Consider the following 19,381-nt stretch of genomic DNA (forward strand, 5'->3'; position numbering starts at 1 on the left):
GCAGGCCAGGCAACATCTATGGAAATGAATAAAGTTGATGTTTAAGGCTGAGACACTTCATTGGACCCTTCAAATAATCTATATTTTTGTGCTGTATATACAATGATTTAGATGATGAAATAGATGGCTTTGTTGCCATGTTTGCAGATGATATGAAGATTGGTAGAGGGGTAGGTAGTGTTGAAGAACGTAGGATGCAGAAGGACTTAGACAGATTAGAAGAATGGGCAAGAGAGTGGCAAATGAAATACAATGTTGGAAAATGCATGGTCATACACTTTGGTAGTAGAGATAAATGTGCAGACTATTTTCTAAACGGGGAGAAAATCCAAAAATCTGAGATGCAAAGGGACTTGGGAGTCCTTGTGCAGAACACCCTAAAGGTTAACTTGCAGGTTGAGTCGGTGGTGAGGAAGGCAAATGCCATGTTAGCATTCATTTCAAGAGGTCTAGAATACAAGAACAAGGATGTCATTCTGAGGCTTTATAAGGCACTGGTGAAGCCTCACCTTGAGTATCGTGAACAGTTTTGGACCCCTCATCTTAGAAAAGATGTGCTGGCATTAGAGAGGGTCAAGAGGAGATTCACAAGGATGATTCCAGGAGTGAAAGGGTTATCGTATGAGGAAAATTTGATGGCTCTGGGTCTGTACTCGCTGGAATTCAGAAGGATGAGGGGGGATCTCATTGAAACCTTTCAAATGTTGAAAGGCCTAGACAGTGTTGATGTGGAAAGGATGTTTCCCATGGTGGGAGAGTCTAGGACAAGAGGGCACAGCCTCAGGATAGAGGGACGCCCTTTCAAAACAGAGATGCAGAGAAATTTCTTTAGCCATAGGGTAGTGAATTTGTGGAATTTGTTGCCACGTTGTAGCTGTGGAGGCCAGGTTGTTGGGTGTATTTAAGGCACAGGTTGATAGGTTCTTGATTGGTATCAAAGGTTATGGGGAGAAGGCCTCTTATCAAGTAAAGGTGTTGTAGTACTAGAGGGTCAGAAGAATGATCACAGGAATAACAGGGATAACACATGGTAAACAGTTGATAGCAGTACCATCTATACTTGCCGGATAAAATCTCATTGAAACCTATCGAATACTGAAAGGCCTAAATAGATAGTGTGGATGTGGAGAAGACGTTTCCTGTAGTTGAGTACTCTAGGACAGCCTCGGAATAAAAAGATGTGCCTTTGGAACTGAGATTAAGAGTTTCTTTAGCCAGAGGGTGGTGAATATTGCTACACATGGCTATAAATCATGGGGTATACATGTTTTACTTTTTAAAAGTCATCTTATTTCGAGGTGCAGAACAGGTCCTCCATCTCAACGAACTGCATCACCCAGCAATGCACCTATTTAATCCCAGCCTAATTACAGGATAATTTACAAAGACCAATTAACCTACTAACCTACTACTATTATCTAAATGGGAAGAAGGTTCAAAGGTCAGAGGTGCAGAGGGACTTGGGAGTCCTTGTGCAAGACTCCCAGAAGGTTAACTTACAGGTTGAATTTGTGGTAAAGAAGGCATATGCAATGCATTTATTTCAAGGGGAATAAAATATAAAAGTAAGGAGATAGCTTGATAAGCCTTTATAAGACACTAGTCAGGCCGCACTTGGAGTATTGTCAACAGTTTTGGGCCCCATATCTCAGAAAGGATGTGTTGTTATTGAAGAGAGTCCAGAGGAAGTTCACGAGGATGATTCCAGGAATGAGGAGGTTAACATACGAGGAGTGTTGGCAGCTTTAGACCTATACTCACTGGAATTTAGAAGAATGCTGGGGGATGGGGGGGTGGGAAATCTCAATGAAACCTACCAAATGTTGAGGGGACTTGATTGGGTGGATGTGGAAAGTATGTTTCCTATAGTGGTGGTATCCAGAACTGATGGACACAGTCTCACAATTGATGGGCAACTCTGTTTTTTAGCCAGAGAGCCAGAATGCTCTGCCACAGACTGTGGTGGAGGCCAAGTCCATGGGTATATTTAAGGCGGAAGTTGATCATTTCCTGATCAGTCAGGGAATCAAAGGATATGGCGAGAAGGCAGGTGTACGGGGATTGAGTGGGATCTGGGATCAGCCATGATGGAATGGCGGAGCAGACTCGCTGGGCCAAATGGTCCAACTCTACTCCTAGGTCTTACAGTCTAAACAGCTCTTGCTCAGGTTGAAGGTGGCTACCTCGAGGTTCGGCAGTAGTCAGTATCTATGATTTGTCTGAAGGGAGTAAAGAACCATATTTTTAATATTTCTATTAATATTCCAAAATTGGTGGGACTAGGAGTACTCGGGGCAGGGACACCCCTAGGTGCTGACGTCACCATCTACATGACTATGTATTGTACAACACAAATGCACATTGTAATCCAATCACTGACAAGAGAAAATCTGCAGATGCTGGAAATCTGAGCAACACACGCAAAATGCTGGAGGAACTCAGCAGGCCAGACAGCATCTATGGAAAAGAGTACAGTTGACGTTTCGGGCCGAAACCCTTTGGCAGGACGAGAGAAAAAAGATAAGGAGTCAGAGTTAGAAGGTGGGGGGAGGGGAGGAAGAAACTCAAGATGATAGGTGAAACTGAGAAGGGAGGGATGAAGTAAAGAGCTGGGAAATTGATCGGTGAAAGAGATACAGGGCTGGATGGGAAATCTAACAGGAGAGGACAGGAGGCCATGGAAGAAAGGAAAAAGGGGAGGGAGAAGCATTAGAGGGATGCGATAGGCAGGTAAGGAGATAAGGTGAGAGAGGGAACAGGGTACGGGGAATAGAGGGAGCATAAGGTGTTGCTTCTCCAACCTGAGTGTGGCTTCATCTCGACTGTAAGGAGGCCATGGACGGACATGTCATAACAAAAATGGGAAGTGGAATTAAAATGTGTGGCCACTGGGAGATCCTGCTTTTTCTGGCGGATGGAGTGTAGGTGAAGTGGTCTCTCAATCTACTTTAGATCTCACTAACATACAAGAGGCCACACTGGGAGCACCAGATAGAACAGACGACCCCATCAGACTCACAAGTGAAGTGTCGCCTCAGCTGGAAGGACTGTTTGGGGCCCTGAATGGTAGTAAGGGAGGTGGTGTAGGTGTCCTGACACTTATCCTTGCAACTTTCATTAATTTCTCCTTTGGCTCCCCCCATTTCCTTCAAACAAAAGGTGTAGCCATGGGTACAGGCTTAGGTCCCAGCTATAGCTGTCTTTTCGTCAGCTACGTGGAACAAGCTATGCTCCAAGCCTACACCGGTGTCACTCCCCTACTTTTCATGAACTACATTGACGACTGCGTTGTTGCTGCTTCCCTCACCCATGCCGAGCTCGTTGACTTCATCAACTTTGCCTCCAACCTCCACCCTGCCCTCAAATTTACCTGGTCCATTTACTACACCTCCCTCTCCTTTCTCAATCTCTGGAGGCAGCTTATCAACTGATGTCTATTACAAATCCACTGATTCTCACAGCTACCTGAACTATACCTCTTCTCACCCTGTTACTTGTAAAAATGCTATCTCCTTCTGTCAATTCCTCTGTCTCCACTGCATCTGTTCTCAGGATGAGGCTTTTCATTCCAGGGAGATGTCCTCCTTCTTCAAAGGGAGGGGCTTCCTTTCCTGTACCATCAATGCTACCCTCAAATGCATCTCTTCCATTTTGTGCATGTCTGCCCTCACCCTAATTTCCTGCCATCCTACCAAGGATCTGGTTTCTCATCCTCACCTACCACCACCAGCCTCCGCGTCCAGCATATAATTCTCTGTAACTTCTGCCATCTCCAATGGGATTCCTCCACCAAGCACATCTTTCCCTCCTCCTCATTTTCTGCAGGGATCGCTCCCTACGCAACTCTCTTGCCCATTTGTCCCTCCCCACTGATCTCCATCCTGGCACTTATCCGTGCAAGCGGAATAAGTGCTACACCTGCCCCTACACCTTTTCCCTTACTACTTTACTTTATTGTCGCCAAACAATTGATACTAGAGCATACAATTATCACAGTGATATTTGATTCTGTGCTTCGCGCTCCCTAGAGTACAAATCGATAGTAATTAGTAAAAATTTAAATTATAAATCATAAATAGAAAATAGAAAAGGGAAAGTAAGGTAGCGCAAAAAGCCAAGAGGCAGGTCCAGATATTTGGAGGGTACAGCCCAGATCCAGGTCAGGATCCGTTCAGCAGTCTTATCACACTTAGAAAGAAGCTGTTCTTAAATCTGGCCGTACGAGTCTTCAAGCTCCTGAGCCTTCTCCTGGAGGGAAGGAGGACGGAAAGTGCGTTGGCTGGGTGGGTCGTGTCCTTGATTATCCTGGTAGCACTGCTCCGACAGCGTGTGGTGTAAAGTGAGTCCAAGGACGGAAGATTGGTTTGTGTGATGTGCTGCGCTGTGTTCACGATCTTCCGCAGCTTCTTCCGGTCTTGGACAGGACAACTTCCATACCAGGTTGTGATGCACTGTAGGAGAATGCTTTCTATGGTGCATCTATAAAAATTAGTGTGGGTTTTAGGGGGCAGGCCAAATTTCTTTAGCTTTCTCAGGAAGTAAAGGCACTGGTGGGCCTTCTTGGCAGTGTACTCTGCTTGGTTGGACCAAGTCAGGTCATTTGTGATATTGACCCCGAGGAACTTAAAGCTTTTGACCTGTTCCACTTGCTCACCTCTGATGTAAATGGGGTCGTGCTGTCCGCTACTCCTTCTGAAGTCAACAACCAATTCCTTCGTCTTGCTGATGTTGAGGGATAGGTTATTGTCTTCGCACCATGCCACCAGGTTCTTAATTTCCTCTCTGTACTCAAACCTATCATTACCCGAGATACTACTATTCAGGGTCCCAAACAGTCCTTTCTAGTGAGGCGATGCTTCACCTGTGAGCCTGTTGGGTTCACCTATTGTATCTGGTGATCCCAGTGTGGCCTTTTGTATATCGGTGAGACCCAACATAGATTGGAATACTGCTTCACAGAGTATCTATGCTCCATCCGCCAGATAAAGCGGGATCTCCCAGTGGCCACCCATTTTAATTCCACTTCCCTATTCCCATTACGAAACATCCTCCTCTGCTGTCGTGTTGAGGCCACACTCAGATTGGAGGAGCAATGCCTTATATTTTGTCTGGGTAGCCTCCAACTTGATGGCATGAACATCGATTTCTCTAACTTCCAGTAATGGTTCCCCAACCCCCCTCTATTCTTTATCCTCTTTTCCCTCTCTCACCTTATCTCCTTACCTACCCATTGCATCCCTCTGGTGATCCTCCCCCTATTTTTCTTTCTTCTATGGCCTTCTATCCTCTCCTATTAAATTCCCTCTTCTCCAATCCTGTATCTTTTTCACCAATCAACTTCCCAACTCTTTACTTCATCCCTCCCCACTCCCAGTTTCACCTAACACCTTGTTTCTTCCTCCCCTCCCCCCACCTTCTAATTCTGACTCCCCATCTTTTTTTCTCCAGTCCTGCTGAAGGGTCTCGGCCCGAGACGTCGACTGTACTCTTCGCCATAGATGCCGCCTGGCCCGCTGAGTTCCTCCAGCATTTTGCGTGCGTTGCTTGCGTATTGTAAACACACGATGTCTGCAGATGCTAGAAATCCGCAGCAAACACCCGCAAAAATGCTGGAGGAACTGAGCAGGTCAGACTGCATCTATGGAAAGGAAAGGCTTGCTCAGTTCCTTGACCATTTTGTGAATTTTGCACTAATTCTCAGTACAAACATCCCGCCCATCAACTTCTGCCCCGTCCTGTTACCTAGGCAACCCGCCGACCGTTGCCGCGCACACGCTCCCCGGCGGGAAAGTTGGCGGCACGCGCATGCGCAGTGTGTACTATCAAGTATCCCGGCAGCTCCCGCGTGAGGATGCCGGGGTCGCGGGCCCGTCAGCGGCGACAACTTTTGCTCCCTAGCATACCTCAGCCTGTCGCTCCGTTCTCTCGTAACCCTCGTCGTCTTCCTCCAGCTCACTATGTTCGGCCGAGCTGCTGTGGCTGTCAATGACGGAGAATCCGCCCAGCTCCATCGCCTCACATATTGACATTGCTGCGCGCACACACACACGGAACGGCGGTTCTGCCGGCCGTGTATGCGCCTGCGCACTCCGTCCACGCCCGTAAATAGCGCCGGCACTACCCCTGCGCAGAGGGTCACGATCGGCATGCACCTGCGCACTCCGCAGTTTCGTCGATGTCGGGAAGCCGGCTCCATTCAAACTACAATTCCCAGCAATTGACGGCCCGACCTCTTCTCACCTCTGGGAACCCGGGCTCACCTGGCCGCCAGCCGGACCCCCGAGGCCAGTCTGGGAGCTGGGCCGGCAGCGGGACGACCGCATGCACCAGCACTGGGCTGACACCTTGAATGCATCGAGATGCCCAGTGCTGGTCCAATGCTTCGCCAAAGCCTCGAGGCTGGAGCCCAGGAGACCGCCGGGGCCCGTAGACCGAGAGCATTTGGCCCGCTGGAAACGTCAGGGCGGCAGCACCGCACGCATCATCCCCACCCGCATCCTCAGAACTCGAGGCAGGACAGAAGGCAAGTTCTCCCCCATCTGCAGGGGCCATCTCAGGGAAGGCGATCTCCAAGTCGCAGGCATACCGCGACTGTTTTCATGGTAGGGCAGGTGTGGAGCATTTTAGAGTTCCCACAAGACCAGCGTGGTTGACCACCCGCAATTGGCTTCAGGAAGGTGCACTGTCTACAGCTGAATGGAAACAACTCGTTCACTTCCACAAGAAGTTTATTTTGTGATAAATACAAAACATTTTAAAACTATTTGTTCTTATTGTAACCAAGTTGGAGTTTTTTTAAAAAAGTCCCAGCATATTGCCCTGCCAGACTCAGTGAGTGACCTGCGGGCTGTGCATGGTCTCTGGGAAGGCCGGTGAGCGCTCTGGAGGCTATGTTGGAGGAGACACGCGTCTGGATGTGCCTTTGTTCAAAGTTCAAAGTAGATTTATTGTCAAAGTATCTACAGTACTTTTCAAAAGTCTTAGGCATATAAAAACATTCTGCAAAGCGAAGCTTTCAAAAACACTACAACAAAGTTTCTAAATTTCAAAAATTTACTGTAAAGAGCAGTAAACAGTAAAAAAAAGTAATTCCGGACAGCCTTGAGGAGGTTGAGATCAGGGCTCTGTTGAGGCCATACCATCTAAATAATCTACCATGCCTAAGACTTGCGCACAGTACCGTATACTGCATACATCCTAAGACTTATCTTGCCCAAATCCAGCAGAGATGCAATTCTATTTTGTTTTGCTCCTTATTTTGGTAATTTATAGTAATTTTATGTATTTGTACTGTACTACTGCCACAAAATAAACTTCACATTGTATGAGACAGAGATTCTGCAAAGTGACAGAAGGTTCAAATTGCAGCCATCGCACCTAAATCCAGGGATCCTGAGGGTGGAGTCTGTAAGGGGTGAGGTACTGGACGATGCTTCCTCTGAACCACACTGTGCGCTTGCACACAGCTTCCACTCGAGGAGGTTCATCCCTCTGTGGGCTATGCAGAGTCTCACGAGTGCTAGACCCAGGATGTGTCCAGTTCTTATTCAAAAGACATGGGTCAATTGATCATGGGAGTGTAATTGGGCCAGAAGGGCCTGTTACTTGGCTATATCTCTAAATCAAAACTAAATAACTCCCACTGTCCAACACAACCAAATAACTCCACACTCCATCAAAAAAGTTGCTGGAGAAACTGGGTAAAGCAGCGTCTGTCGTAAGGCAGGGTCTTGACCCAAAACAACAATCATCCCTCCACCTCCACAGATGCTGCTTGACCTGCTGAGTTCCTCCAACAACTTGTTGTTTGCTCTCAGTACCATTCTCACGTAACTCCGCTAGCCTACTCTTTCTTTCCAATTGGAAACTCCCCTCCCCATCAGCTGCTGCTTTCTCCACTGCCTGAACTGATGTGCTGTGGCAGCCATCACTGCTGAACATTTAATGGTGGGATGTTGTTTGGCCGCAGGGAGCTGGTGGTGAGAGAGGTGTTGGTGGGGAGCCGTATGTTTGTTGGGAGTTGGGAGTCGACGTGCGGTGGGGTGCGGGCCGGCTGTCACTCCATCCTGTCCCTACAATCGGTGGGGCACAGGAAGGTTCTCATGGATGTAGCTCATGGTTCCTTGCTCTGCGAAGTCAGACACGCTTTGCCCCTCTCCACGCAGCAGCCACTTGGTGGTGAGCAAACCCTCGAGCCCCACCGGGCCGCGGGCGTGTATGCGCGCCGTGCTGATCCCCACCTCCGCACCTGCAACACACAGGGCAGCCGCGTCATCCAAAGGACAGACACCCTCCCACTCAGTCCCTGAGGGAATGGGCCGCTCTGCCTCCACACTCCCCCACCTGGGTACCTGCATTCACCACCCGGAGGCCCTACACCCACTGAGACCTCATCTTCTCCTCCCCACCCCCCCTTTCAGGAACCAAGGGAGCATTGGCAACCTCCCCCCATTCCAGCGATCTGCATCTCATCCCCACACCCACTGTGACCTCAAATCCGCCTCCCCCACCCAGCATCACAGTGACCTGCAACATACCCACCCAGTGCCTACTGTGACTTCACAATCCTCCCCCCAGCACTCGCTTCAAACTTGCATCCACCCCTCTGTAGCACACAAGGCGGGATGCAGGCCTGACCAGTGCCCCACTGGAACATGCACAGAGCCAACGGGCTGAATGGCCTCCTGTTGCCGGCGATGCTCTGGCGTTTGCAACCAGGTTTGGGCTCCCAATCTGAGACGTGATTTGTGGGGTAGGGAGGGTGAGGATCCCCTGTCACTCAAATCCAGGCTACGCCTGGGGTGGGGGGGGGGGGAACTTACCCAATCCGAAGCGGTAACCATCTGAGAACCGGCTGCTGGCGTTCCAGAACACACAGGCACTGTCCACGTGCTGCATGAAGTATTCGGCTGTCTCCTCTGAAAGACAGCCCACGTTCAGTCACAGAGTCTGCACTCGGTCCCGCACACCGTAACACACACAGTCCCATGCAGCCTGTGTGAGTAGCGTCACTCAGACCAAGGCACTGACACATCCACCCCTCCTCGGTCTGACCTCAGCACAGGGGAGCAAAACTCAGGCATCCTCTCACAATTTCCATATGTACTGCACCCAGCCACACCACGTACACAAGCCATACATACACACTGAGTACTGTGCCCCCGGTGTTTTATGTCTCTGCCTGTTCTGTGCTCACTAACTTAAGATTGATTCTGCAGTGGAATCCCATTCCAGTCAAAGCCTTACATCTGCCAGTCAATGATGGACACACACTATCCTGTGCTGGTCAGGGACAGACTCTGTCTGTCCAGCTTCAGTCAGTGACGGACACTCGACCCTCTCGATCAGTGAGGGGCACCTGGTCGCTGAGTTTCACGTGGGTGATGGGTGTATGGTTAGTGATGGGGAGGGGAACGTTAGTAATGATACCTGGTTAGTGAGGGGCACTCTGTCGGTAAAGTTCACACAGTGAGTGACAGATGCCTGATTGGTGACGGATACCCAGTCAGTGACGGACATTCACTGTCTCATGTTTGGTGAGGTTCACAGAGTTAGTGACAGACACGTGTTCCCAATCAGTGAGGGGTACCCAGTCAATGAGTGACACTCGCCGTTCTTGACCAGGGAGGGACACTCTCATCAGTGAGATATCCGGCTGCTGAGGAACACTCACCGTTGTCGGTGACGATGACATCCGTGTGGGAGCTGCCATACTTGTGGATGTGAACAATGGCCTCCTGCACACTGTCCACCACCTCAATGCAGCATTCCAGGTCTCCATACTCTGTCCGCAGGGACTTCACCTCAGATGGGCTGAAGGTCAGGTAGGAAGCAAACCTGGGCCCAGCGTGGATCTTCACCTGTGGAGAGCAGGGTCATTGTCAAGCGGCCTGTACAGCCAGTTGTGTATTTCAGTAGTGCTTGAGTTATATTGTTTAATTAAGTATTCATGTTTGTTTAAATAATTTATTAAGGTTTATATGTAAAATTATGTAAATGGCACATCATGCGTGTGTGCTCACTTAAGGTAAAAACAAACGTACACAAGTCATCTCCTGGCTCCCTTGTTTTCCTTTCAATTCATTTTTTTATGTTTAGCAGTTACAAAACAGTGGGGGGCGAGCAAGTTTTGAACGAACCGAAGACGACTACCTACCTGTTGAAGAGCTGCACAACTTTCGAGTTCATTAAAAAACCACAGTGAGAAATGGTCAAGTAAAATAAACCGCAGCATGTGCTTTGTTAAAGCTGACTTATACTTGTGCGTTGGTGTGTCTGTGTCGCTCTGCAATTCGGGCACGTTGCGCATGCGCACACACCTGCCCGTGCAAGGCTTCCTGGTCATGGTAGTCTTTCTCGGGTTAAACAAGTTTAAAGCGAGTGTCTTTTTTCGTAAAAGTGAAATGTGTCCTCCATAATTTCGGAGGTCTGTAAAGCTTTATGGAAAGCATTGCAGCCAGAGTTCCTTCCCTGCCGTTCAGTCGCCCATTGGGAAGCTATTGCAGCGTAGGAGGAAATGCGATGCTACCAAGCCGACCAATCACAGTTGTTGTGGTCTGCATTGCCATGATGCATAATTACATTTTGGGAGAGGTGTGCGTCAGGCTACGGCGTAGGGATCCGCATAGGCTCTGCGTAGGGTTTGCAGCAATGCCAAAGTATAAATCAGCCTTTACAAAGGACAAACATGATTGAGTTAAACAAAAAGACAGAAAACGGAAGAATTCCAGATTCATAAACAGTGGGTTACAGTTAATAATTCAATTTTTTTTAAAAAAGCAGAAATTACCATCTACATCAGAAAGATGGACGTGTTCAATTGTGCAACAGATAATTGGCTCATATACTGAGTTAATTGAGCAATATTTTGAAGCAAATACAACAGCCAGTGAGAAGTGAGTACCAGTTTTGCTGAATGCATTGGGTTTAAAGGCATTCAGTTTGCTTAAAAATTTGACTGTTCCAACCAAAGCAGCCCAAAATGAGCTTTGCTGATATAGTGAAAGTAATGCAGGAACATTTAGAACAGAAACTGTTGTGATTGCAGAATGCTTTAAGTTTCATAAGTGGAATCAAAAAGTAGTGGAGTCCATATCAGCATACGTGGCTGAATTGAAAAGATTGCCTGAGCATTGTCAGTTAAGTGATGAGTTTAATGATACACTTAGAGATCGTTTAGCTTGTAAGTTCTTACAAGAAAACATTCTGAAAAGGCTCCTAATGAAGCAGAACTTACATTTAAAAGAGCAGTTGAAATAGCTGTATCAATGGAAACAGTCATGAATGAAAGTGAACATGAACAAAATTTCTGCGTCTAGACCAGAGATTCCCAACCTGGACCCCTTGGTTAGGTAGGGGTCCCTTGATCTAGACAGAGATCTGCCTGACCAAACAATTGTGTTACCATTGTGGGAGGGGCTCACATGCACCAGACCAATGTAGGTTTAAAGGTGAAACTTGCAGGAAATGCAACAAAGTAGGACACATACAAAGAGCGTGTTAGACAGACAAAAATAAATGGACTACACAGAGAAGAGAAAAAGATAAAAAGTCAAATTGCAGTTTCAAAAATAGCACTAATCTGCATGCTGTTGATGAAAAAGTTGATAATGATAAGAGTGAGATGACTGCTCAGCCTTGAGATTTACAATGTGAACACTAACAATTGACAAGCAATAAAGCTCAAGCCAGGAGTAAACAGCAAATTAATTAAAATGTTATTGGACACTGGTGCAGCTGTTTCAGTCATTCCACAAAATGAGTTTGAATGGCATTTCAAAGATACTGATCTGAAGCCTGCAGGTATCCAAACAAGAACTTATACCGGAGAGAAAGAATTCCTCTGTGGTTCACATTCACGACAGTGAAGTTTAACAAGCCACATTGGGCTTGTATGTGGTCAAACAGGTTGGCCAGCATTGTGAAGTTGTGATTGGCTGAGGCAACTACAACTTGACCGCAGATCCATCCACAGTTTGACTGCTACCTCCCCTGTAATAGTGTCAACTGAAAGTGAATTAAGAAAGGTACCGGATGGTGCTTAAGGATGTCATTGGAAAACTCAAACATATCAAGGGTAAAACAGTGTTAAATGAAAATGCCACACCCAAGTTTTACAAAGCCCATCCGTTTCTTCAGACCATCCATGATAAAGAGCCAGTGAGCTAGGTCACATGGGGGCTGATGGAATTCTTTCCAAGGTTGAGTAGAGCCCATGGACAATGACAGCTGTCCCAGTAGCCAAGAAGAATGGGTCTGTCAGGATCTTTGGTGATCTTATGGTCACCATCAACCCAGCACAGAAAGTAGATCAATACCCTCTGCCCAGGCTAGAGGATATCTTTGCAAACCTTTCTGGAGGAAAACACTTCAGCAAAGAGCATGCAGTTGACACCTATCTACAGGTGGTGATCAAGAGTCTAAAGTGTTTCAAACCATGAACACTCACAAAGGGCTTTATCGTTGTGATAGGCTTATTTTTGGAGTAGCATCTGCACCTGCAGTCTGGCAGAAATCTATGGACCAGGTGCTGAACGGCTGTCCAGGCATTCCGTGTTACCTGGATGTTACTGGTAAAGATGACAAGTAACATCTCCAAAATCTCAAGACAGTTTTAAAAAGATTAGATTATGGGCTCAGTGCACGATGAGACAAGTGTGAATTCCTTAAACCATGCATCACTTACTGTGGTCTTACTATTGACACAAGTATTACACAAGTGTGCTGAGAAAATTCAAGCAGTAGAGGATACCCTGACCAAAGGATGTGTCACAGTTGCAGTTCTTTCTAGGATTTGTCACAAGTTCTTGCCAAACCTAGCTACTGTGCTCCAACCCTTGAACTTATTACTAGAGATTGGGAAGGAATGGCAATACACAGAGTGAGGTGGCTTTCAAAAAGGTAAAGGAAATGGTGATGTCAGACACTACTCACACGTTATGATCCACATCATCCAGTGAAGCTTGTCTGTGCCACCTCACCTTATGATATAGCACAGTCATGTCACATTATGAGCGACGGAAGTGAGCACCCCCATTGCTTTCGCATCCCGTTGGCTTACTGCTGCAGAGAAAAATTACGCACAGATTGACAGAGGGGCCATGAGTCTGGATTGGGGTGTAAAACGTTTCAACCAGTACTTGAATGGGAGAAAGTTTACCCTCGTTACTAATTAATGACCAGTGTCCATTTTCAATCCACAAAATGGTATTCCACTAACCAGCAGCAGCAAGAATACAGAGATGGGCTCTGTTTCTTGGATTCTTACAAGGTTGAATTCAAGAGAGCGATTCATATGGAAATTCTGAAGGATTGTCCGGTTTACTGTTGGAAACAGAAATACCTGAAACATTTACAAAAGACTCCTCTTGACACAATCTCCTTAACACAAATTGTAAGTCTTCCTATAATGGCAGAGATGATCCAAAGGGAAACCAGAAAAAAACCCAGACACTCACAGGTCACCATGGCAACCCAAAATGGCTGGAATGTGCAGCAGACACTCCAGATCCTACATTTTTACCAGCACCAGAAGGAACTTGCCTTTGATGGGAGTGGTCTTATAGGGATTGAGAATTGTTGTACCATCCAAGCTGAGAGCAAAAGTGTTGGATGAGCTACTTGCCGGTCACCTAGACGTGGTCAAAATGAAAGTGTTCACTCAAAGTTTTGTCTGGTAGCTTGGGATAGATCAGCAGATCGAGCAGAGTGCAATACACTGTTTTGGATACCAACGTGTCCAGAAGATGACAAGAGCAACACCTCTTCATTCCTGGGAATGACCTGCATTGCCCCGGGAGAGGATTCATGTCAATTTTGCCAGGCCGTTCATGGGCACAAATTTCTTGGTAGTAGTGGATGCGGCTACAAGTGGCCAGAAGTGTTCCCCATAGCCTCCACTGCAGCCTCACACACTGTTGAAAAGCCTCTCCTCAAGGACTGGAGATCCAGAACTCTTACTCAGTGATAATAGACCACAATTTGTTCCAGAACAGTTTTAGTCCTTCCTGAAAATGAAAGGAATAAGATACGGTGCCTTGAAAAAGTATTCAGCCCTTAATCCTTTGTTCACATAAATGAGTATTACAATCTGAAATTTTGATCTATTTGTGAATCACATGCTCATTTTTTAAAACAGTGGTCCCCAACCACCGGGCTGTGGACTGATATCGGGCAACAAAGCATGTGCTACCGGGCCGCGAGGAAACGATACCAGTCAACTGCACCTTTCCTCATTCCCTGTCAGAAAAGAAAGCTTCCTTCAACAGAAAATACGACGAGTTGTACATAAAATATGGCTTTATTGCGACCGGTGACTCGCACGCTCCAAGCCCCGTGTGTGATATGTGGAGACAAGCTGTCTAATGAGGCAATGAAGCCCTCAAAACTGCTTCAGCACCTTGAGTCCAAGCATCCTACACTTAAAGACAAACTGGATGGTTTTTTTGAGCGGAAAAAACGTGAGCAAGTGGGACAAGCAAGTGCTGAGAGCCACCACCTCCACAAATGCTGCTGCTCTGAGAGGGTCGTACTTAGTGGCTAGCCGTATTGCTAAGGCTAAGAAGCCTTTCACTGTTGGTGAAGAATTGATTCTGCCTGCTGCCGTGAACTGTTGGGAGAAGCTGCAGCTAACAAGATGGCACAGGTTTCTCTTTCAACTAACACAGTTTCAAGGAGAATCAATGACATAGCAGAGGACATCGAAGCACAGCTGTTGGAACGGTTTAACGAGTCTGGTTTCACTACCCGAGTCAAAGAGATTGCTCCTGAATGCCAGTCTACACACTGTGTCACACACAGGGAAATGCTGACTAGCCGAAAAATGTCACCTGATCTTAACAGCGTATTGAGTGACGTTGTTGTTATCAATCACATCAAAGCAAAAGCCCTTAACTCATGTCTGTTTGAGCAGCTTTGCGAGGAAATGGATGCAGAGCACAAACACCTTCTCTTACACACTGAAGTCAGGTGGCTATCAAGGGGGAGAGCCCTGGCCAGGGTTTTTGAGATAAGAGAGCAGCTACAGAGATTCCGTTCAAGAAGGAAGTCACCACTGGCAGCAGACTTCGGTGATGAGGAGTGGATAGTAAAACTCGCTTATCTGTGTGATATCTTCAACCTGCTCAATGAACTTAATTTGTCACTTCAGGGGAGAATGACAACTGTCTTCCAGTTGGCAGATAAAGTGTCTGCTTTCACAGCCAAACTGGAACTGTGGGGACAGCGAGTGGACAGGGGCATATTTGACATGTTCCCAACATTAGCTGGGATTTTGGGAGAGGCTGAGGCTGCACCATCCTTCTCACAGCTGGTGCGCGATCACCTATCTTTGCTGTCGACAGAATTCGAGCGTTACTTCCCAACTGCAAATGACCCAAGACGTGCAAAGGAATGGGTCCGTGACCCATGTGTGAATGTCCCTGGTGAATCATCCATGTTAGCGCGGGAAGAAGATCAACTCCTCAAGCTTGCAGATGATGGTGGGCTGAAAAGTAAGTTTGACATAACATCTCTGCCGGCATTCTGGATCAAAGTCAAGGCTGAATAGCCTGAGACAGCCACGAAAGCATTGAAAACATTACTTCCATTTCCAACATCACATCTCTGTGAGGCGAAGTTTTCTGCAATGAAAACTAAATTGCGGAATAGACTGGACATAAGGAACCCCCTGATGACTTATAATTGACTTATCACTTTCTTCATGCGAGGAAAATATGCGCTGTGTGTTTAAGATTAAATTCGTTAGATAAACCCTTTTAGAAATGAAATTGAGTGTATTAGCCACTGATAAGTGACTTATAGTTGACTTATCACCTATATTCTGGTCGTGATTAACACCACCCCACCCCCCCCCCCCCACCACCGGTTGGCTGGTCCGCAAGAATATTGTCAATATTAAACTGGTCTGCGGTGCAGAAAAGGTTGGGGACCCGTTTTAAAACACGGTGGAGCCTAAAAACAGGAACAATTGTAAAGCAAGAAAAACAGAACTGTCAGTAGTTCAAAAGCATTCATCCCCCTTTGTTCAGTATTTAGTTGAACCACCTCTCGCAGGTGTTACAGCCAAGTAGTCTTTTTAGATAAGTTGTTTTTAATATTTCAGTAGTATGAGTAATATTGTAAATATATTGTTTAATTAAGCATTCCTGTTCATTTAAATAATTCATTGGTGTCATATGTAAAAATATGTAAATGATATATGTCAGTCCGCTGCTGTGTCATACCCGTGTACGTCGCTTAAAGTAAAATGAATACTTCCTGGCTCCCATGTTTTCCTTTCAATTAGTTTTTGTATCTTGGAGTTATAAAACAGCCCGGTACTACCGACTGTAACAGCCCCTCCCCAACACAGGAAAAGTCAAACAGAGCAGACCCTACAGGTGCCATTCAGTTCCTCCAACCAGCACTGGTAGAGGAAGTGCTACCATCTGACCTCAACCATTCCCCAAAATCCTCCCACCTCTCATGGATTCAACAGTGCAGCACGTTCCCAGTTCCACCCCTCCCCCAGGACTGGAGAAGTTATGGGCCTAACGCTGCCAAGTGGGACATCTGGGTCAGCACAGGCCAGTTAGGTTGCGTGGCCTGTCTCTACGTAGAACAGTAGAGCACAGTACAGGTCCTTCGGCCCACGATGTTGCGCCAACCTTTTAACCTGCTCAAAGATCAATCTGACCCCTCCCTCCCACATAGCGCTCCATCTTTTTTTCATTCTGTGCCCATCTAAAAATCTCTTAAATACCCCCATTATATCTGCCTCCATCACCACCCCTGGCAGTTCATTCCATACACCCACCAGAACTTATCTCTGGCATCTCCCCTGTGTTTTCCTCCAATCACCTGGGCACATGGCCAACTGGTTAAGGCATTGGACTAGCGATCTGAAGGTCATGGGTTCGAGCCCCAGCCGAGGCAGTGTGTTGTGTCCTTGAGCAAGGCACTTAATCACACATTGCTCTGCAACGACACCAGTGCCAAGCTGCATCGGCCCTAATGCCCTTCCCTTGGACAACATCAGTGTCGTGGAGAGGGGAGACTTGCAGCATGGGCAACTGCTGGTCTTCCATACAACCTTGCCCAGGCCTGAGCCCTGGAGAGTGAAGACTTTTCAGGCGCAGATCCATGGTCTCGCAAGACTAACGGATGCCTTTACCTTAAAATCATGCCCCCCCGCCACTTGTATTAGTCAGTTCCAACCTGTCCACCGATCTCTACCCCTCATCATCTTGCACACCTCCATCAAATCACCTCTTATCCCCCTTCACTCCAAAGGGAAAAGCCCTGGCTCCCTCAACTTTTCCTCATAAGACATGCTCTATAATCCAGGCAGCATCCCGGTAAATCTCCTCTGCGCCTTGTAGAGTTCCAGACCTGTGCTGCATAACTCCAGTCATGCCTCTGACAAATACAGTAAGCTGCAGCAACCCCCTCCCCAAGTGCCCTCACCATTGCCATCACACCCCCAGCCATTTGTGCCCACGTGACTGGTGTTCCAGCCCACAATGCCAACCCTCCTCATTCCCAGCGGAACCCTCCCATCCGATGGACTCTCACCTCCTCCATCCTCAGCATGTCGATGACCTGGTCAAAGAAGGGGGTCCTCAGGTGGTCCCTGTGAACCAGCAGGGTCTCTAGAGCGTTACAGGCCGCAGGGTAGTCACACTTGGAATCGCGGACTGCAAACAGGAAGGGCTTGTTAATGGCTTAACGAGGTGCTGTGATCAGTCACAACACGGCTGCCGCCCCAGCGACCGTGCTCCTCGTCACTACAACGGCAACAGCAATTTCCGACAGGAATGGCACTCCTGACCCACAGCGATCGAACTTCAGAACTGGGTTTGGAACGGATTGACCAGGAAATGCTGCACACTGGCCACAGCCCAACTTAAGAACTCAGTGACCGGCAGAAGACGGGGACCATCTCCTCAGCGACCCCACACCCGTGAGACAGGAGATTCTGGCTCCCGTGTAACACGGCATGGGGAGTTCAGGATGCTCCATGCCATGTAGTGGGGAGCTCAGCATGTCCATGTAACGCGCCTCAGTATGTCAGTCTGCCGGATTCAGAGACTAGCAGTGGGCTCAGTGTCAGGAGAAGACTGAGCCTCACCAACTTGAGGTGGTCTCGTGAACTCTTACACAGGATACCATTCAGCTCATCGTACCCGTACTGGCCCAGCACACCCTCCCACTCTCCAACACGCAGTCCCTCACCCTGCAGCTCACCACTCCAAGCCCACACCCAGGATCTGTTCCCCAGGTGGGAGGGGTCCTGCCTCTCCCAACCTCAGGCAGTGACTTCCAGACCCCTCCCTCCCATCGCCATGCCCTGGTCCCCGACCCGCTGCCCGGTGAACAGTCCGTCCCGGCCTCTCACCCCCGTTAAACTTTCCCCAGCCTCAGCCCTAGCGTGGGATTCCTGTCCTCGTCTGCACAATACTCTGACTGCCAGCTCCTGCTGGAGTCTGTAGCACCGATTGTACGGTCAGTCCGGGTGGAGGTGGTGACCAACCCCACACAGAGGTCATGCTGTACACAGCAGGGACACAGCACAATGTTGCCGCGTGTTTCTCCCGCGCTGTACACAGCAGCAGTCTGATCTCCCTAATCTAGCGTCCGGGCAGCTGGTGAATGTCTGGGAGCTCTGCTCTCTGATGTCAGTCCAAGACCCGTGCTCCGTCATTCTGACCCACCGATCTTGATGGCCTTCTCTAAATTGGCGTCGGAATCCAGGTAGACGTGGCAGATTCCCTCGCTGTGGCCCAGCACCGGGATTCCTTTCGACGCTTTCTGGATGTCACGCACCAACTGCGAGGAGCCGCGAGGGATGATCAAGTCGATGAGCTTGTCCAGGCGACAGAGATCCTCTACCTCCTCCCGCGTGCTGACCTGAATCGGGGCGACAAACCCATGAATCCATCACCTCAGACCACTCCTCAAACGCAACGAGCTGCCCTGGCAGACAGAAGCCTCGGCCCATCAGAGCCAGGGCCCCTGTCTAATCCCACCCTCCTTTACCCTGCAGAGTTCACGACCCCACTCCCCGGCACCATTCAGTCACCGCGCCAGTCACTCCCATTCGCTCACCAGCTGGATGGCGTCCCGTACCCCGTGAGCAGACAGGGCCTCCTGGGTCAGCCGGTGCAGGATCTGATTGCTGTGCGCCGCCTCTTTACCGCCCTTCAGGAGGAGGCCGTTGCCACTTGCGATGGCCAGGGCCGACACCTGCAGGTACACACACACTCGCCAGGTTTTCAGAGATGCTCTGTCCGCCGAGACTCCGGAACGTGAAACGTTAACCAGCACTTGGTCCGTTCCCCTTTCCTCGCTGCCCTGGGGATCCTCGTGCTGTTTCCCTCAGGCAGTACATTCCCGATTACAA

At 48.3% G+C, this 19,381-nt stretch overlaps 2 protein-coding genes across 9 annotated transcripts in view; both read right to left on the bottom strand.

Moving 5' to 3' along the window:
• pcgf6 (polycomb group ring finger 6) overlaps positions 1–6,404 on the bottom strand; it is a 55,325-nt gene extending 48,921 nt beyond the window's left edge. For 3 of the 4 annotated variants that reach the window (XM_072239093.1, XM_072239096.1, XM_072239092.1), the window contains exon 1: positions 5,904–6,077. In XM_072239093.1, the coding sequence (XP_072095194.1) occupies positions 5,904–6,029 (126 nt within the window). In that variant the 5' untranslated portion in view covers positions 6,030–6,077. Of the gene's footprint in view, positions 1–5,903 lie in introns of all 4 variants that reach the window. The other variant, XM_072239094.1, reaches the window with a different exon arrangement.
• Positions 6,405–6,695: 291 nt separating this feature from the next.
• Positions 6,696–19,381, bottom strand: part of aldh18a1 (aldehyde dehydrogenase 18 family, member A1) — a 29,963-nt gene continuing 17,277 nt past the window's right edge. For all 5 annotated transcript variants that reach the window (XM_072239087.1, XM_072239091.1, XM_072239090.1 and 2 more), the window contains exons 13-18: positions 19,087–19,224; positions 18,693–18,888; positions 17,554–17,675; positions 9,674–9,860; positions 8,823–8,918; positions 6,696–8,248 (exon numbers count right to left, since the gene is read on the bottom strand). In XM_072239087.1, the coding sequence (XP_072095188.1) occupies positions 8,073–8,248; positions 8,823–8,918; positions 9,674–9,860; positions 17,554–17,675; positions 18,693–18,888; positions 19,087–19,224 (915 nt within the window). In that variant the 3' untranslated portion in view covers positions 6,696–8,072. The remainder of the gene's footprint in view (positions 8,249–8,822; positions 8,919–9,673; positions 9,861–17,553; positions 17,676–18,692; positions 18,889–19,086; positions 19,225–19,381) is intronic.

The sequence above is a fragment of the Mobula birostris genome, chromosome 21, assembly GCF_030028105.1.
Source record: "Mobula birostris isolate sMobBir1 chromosome 21, sMobBir1.hap1, whole genome shotgun sequence".
Classification (NCBI taxonomy): Eukaryota; Metazoa; Chordata; class Chondrichthyes; order Myliobatiformes; family Myliobatidae; genus Mobula; species Mobula birostris.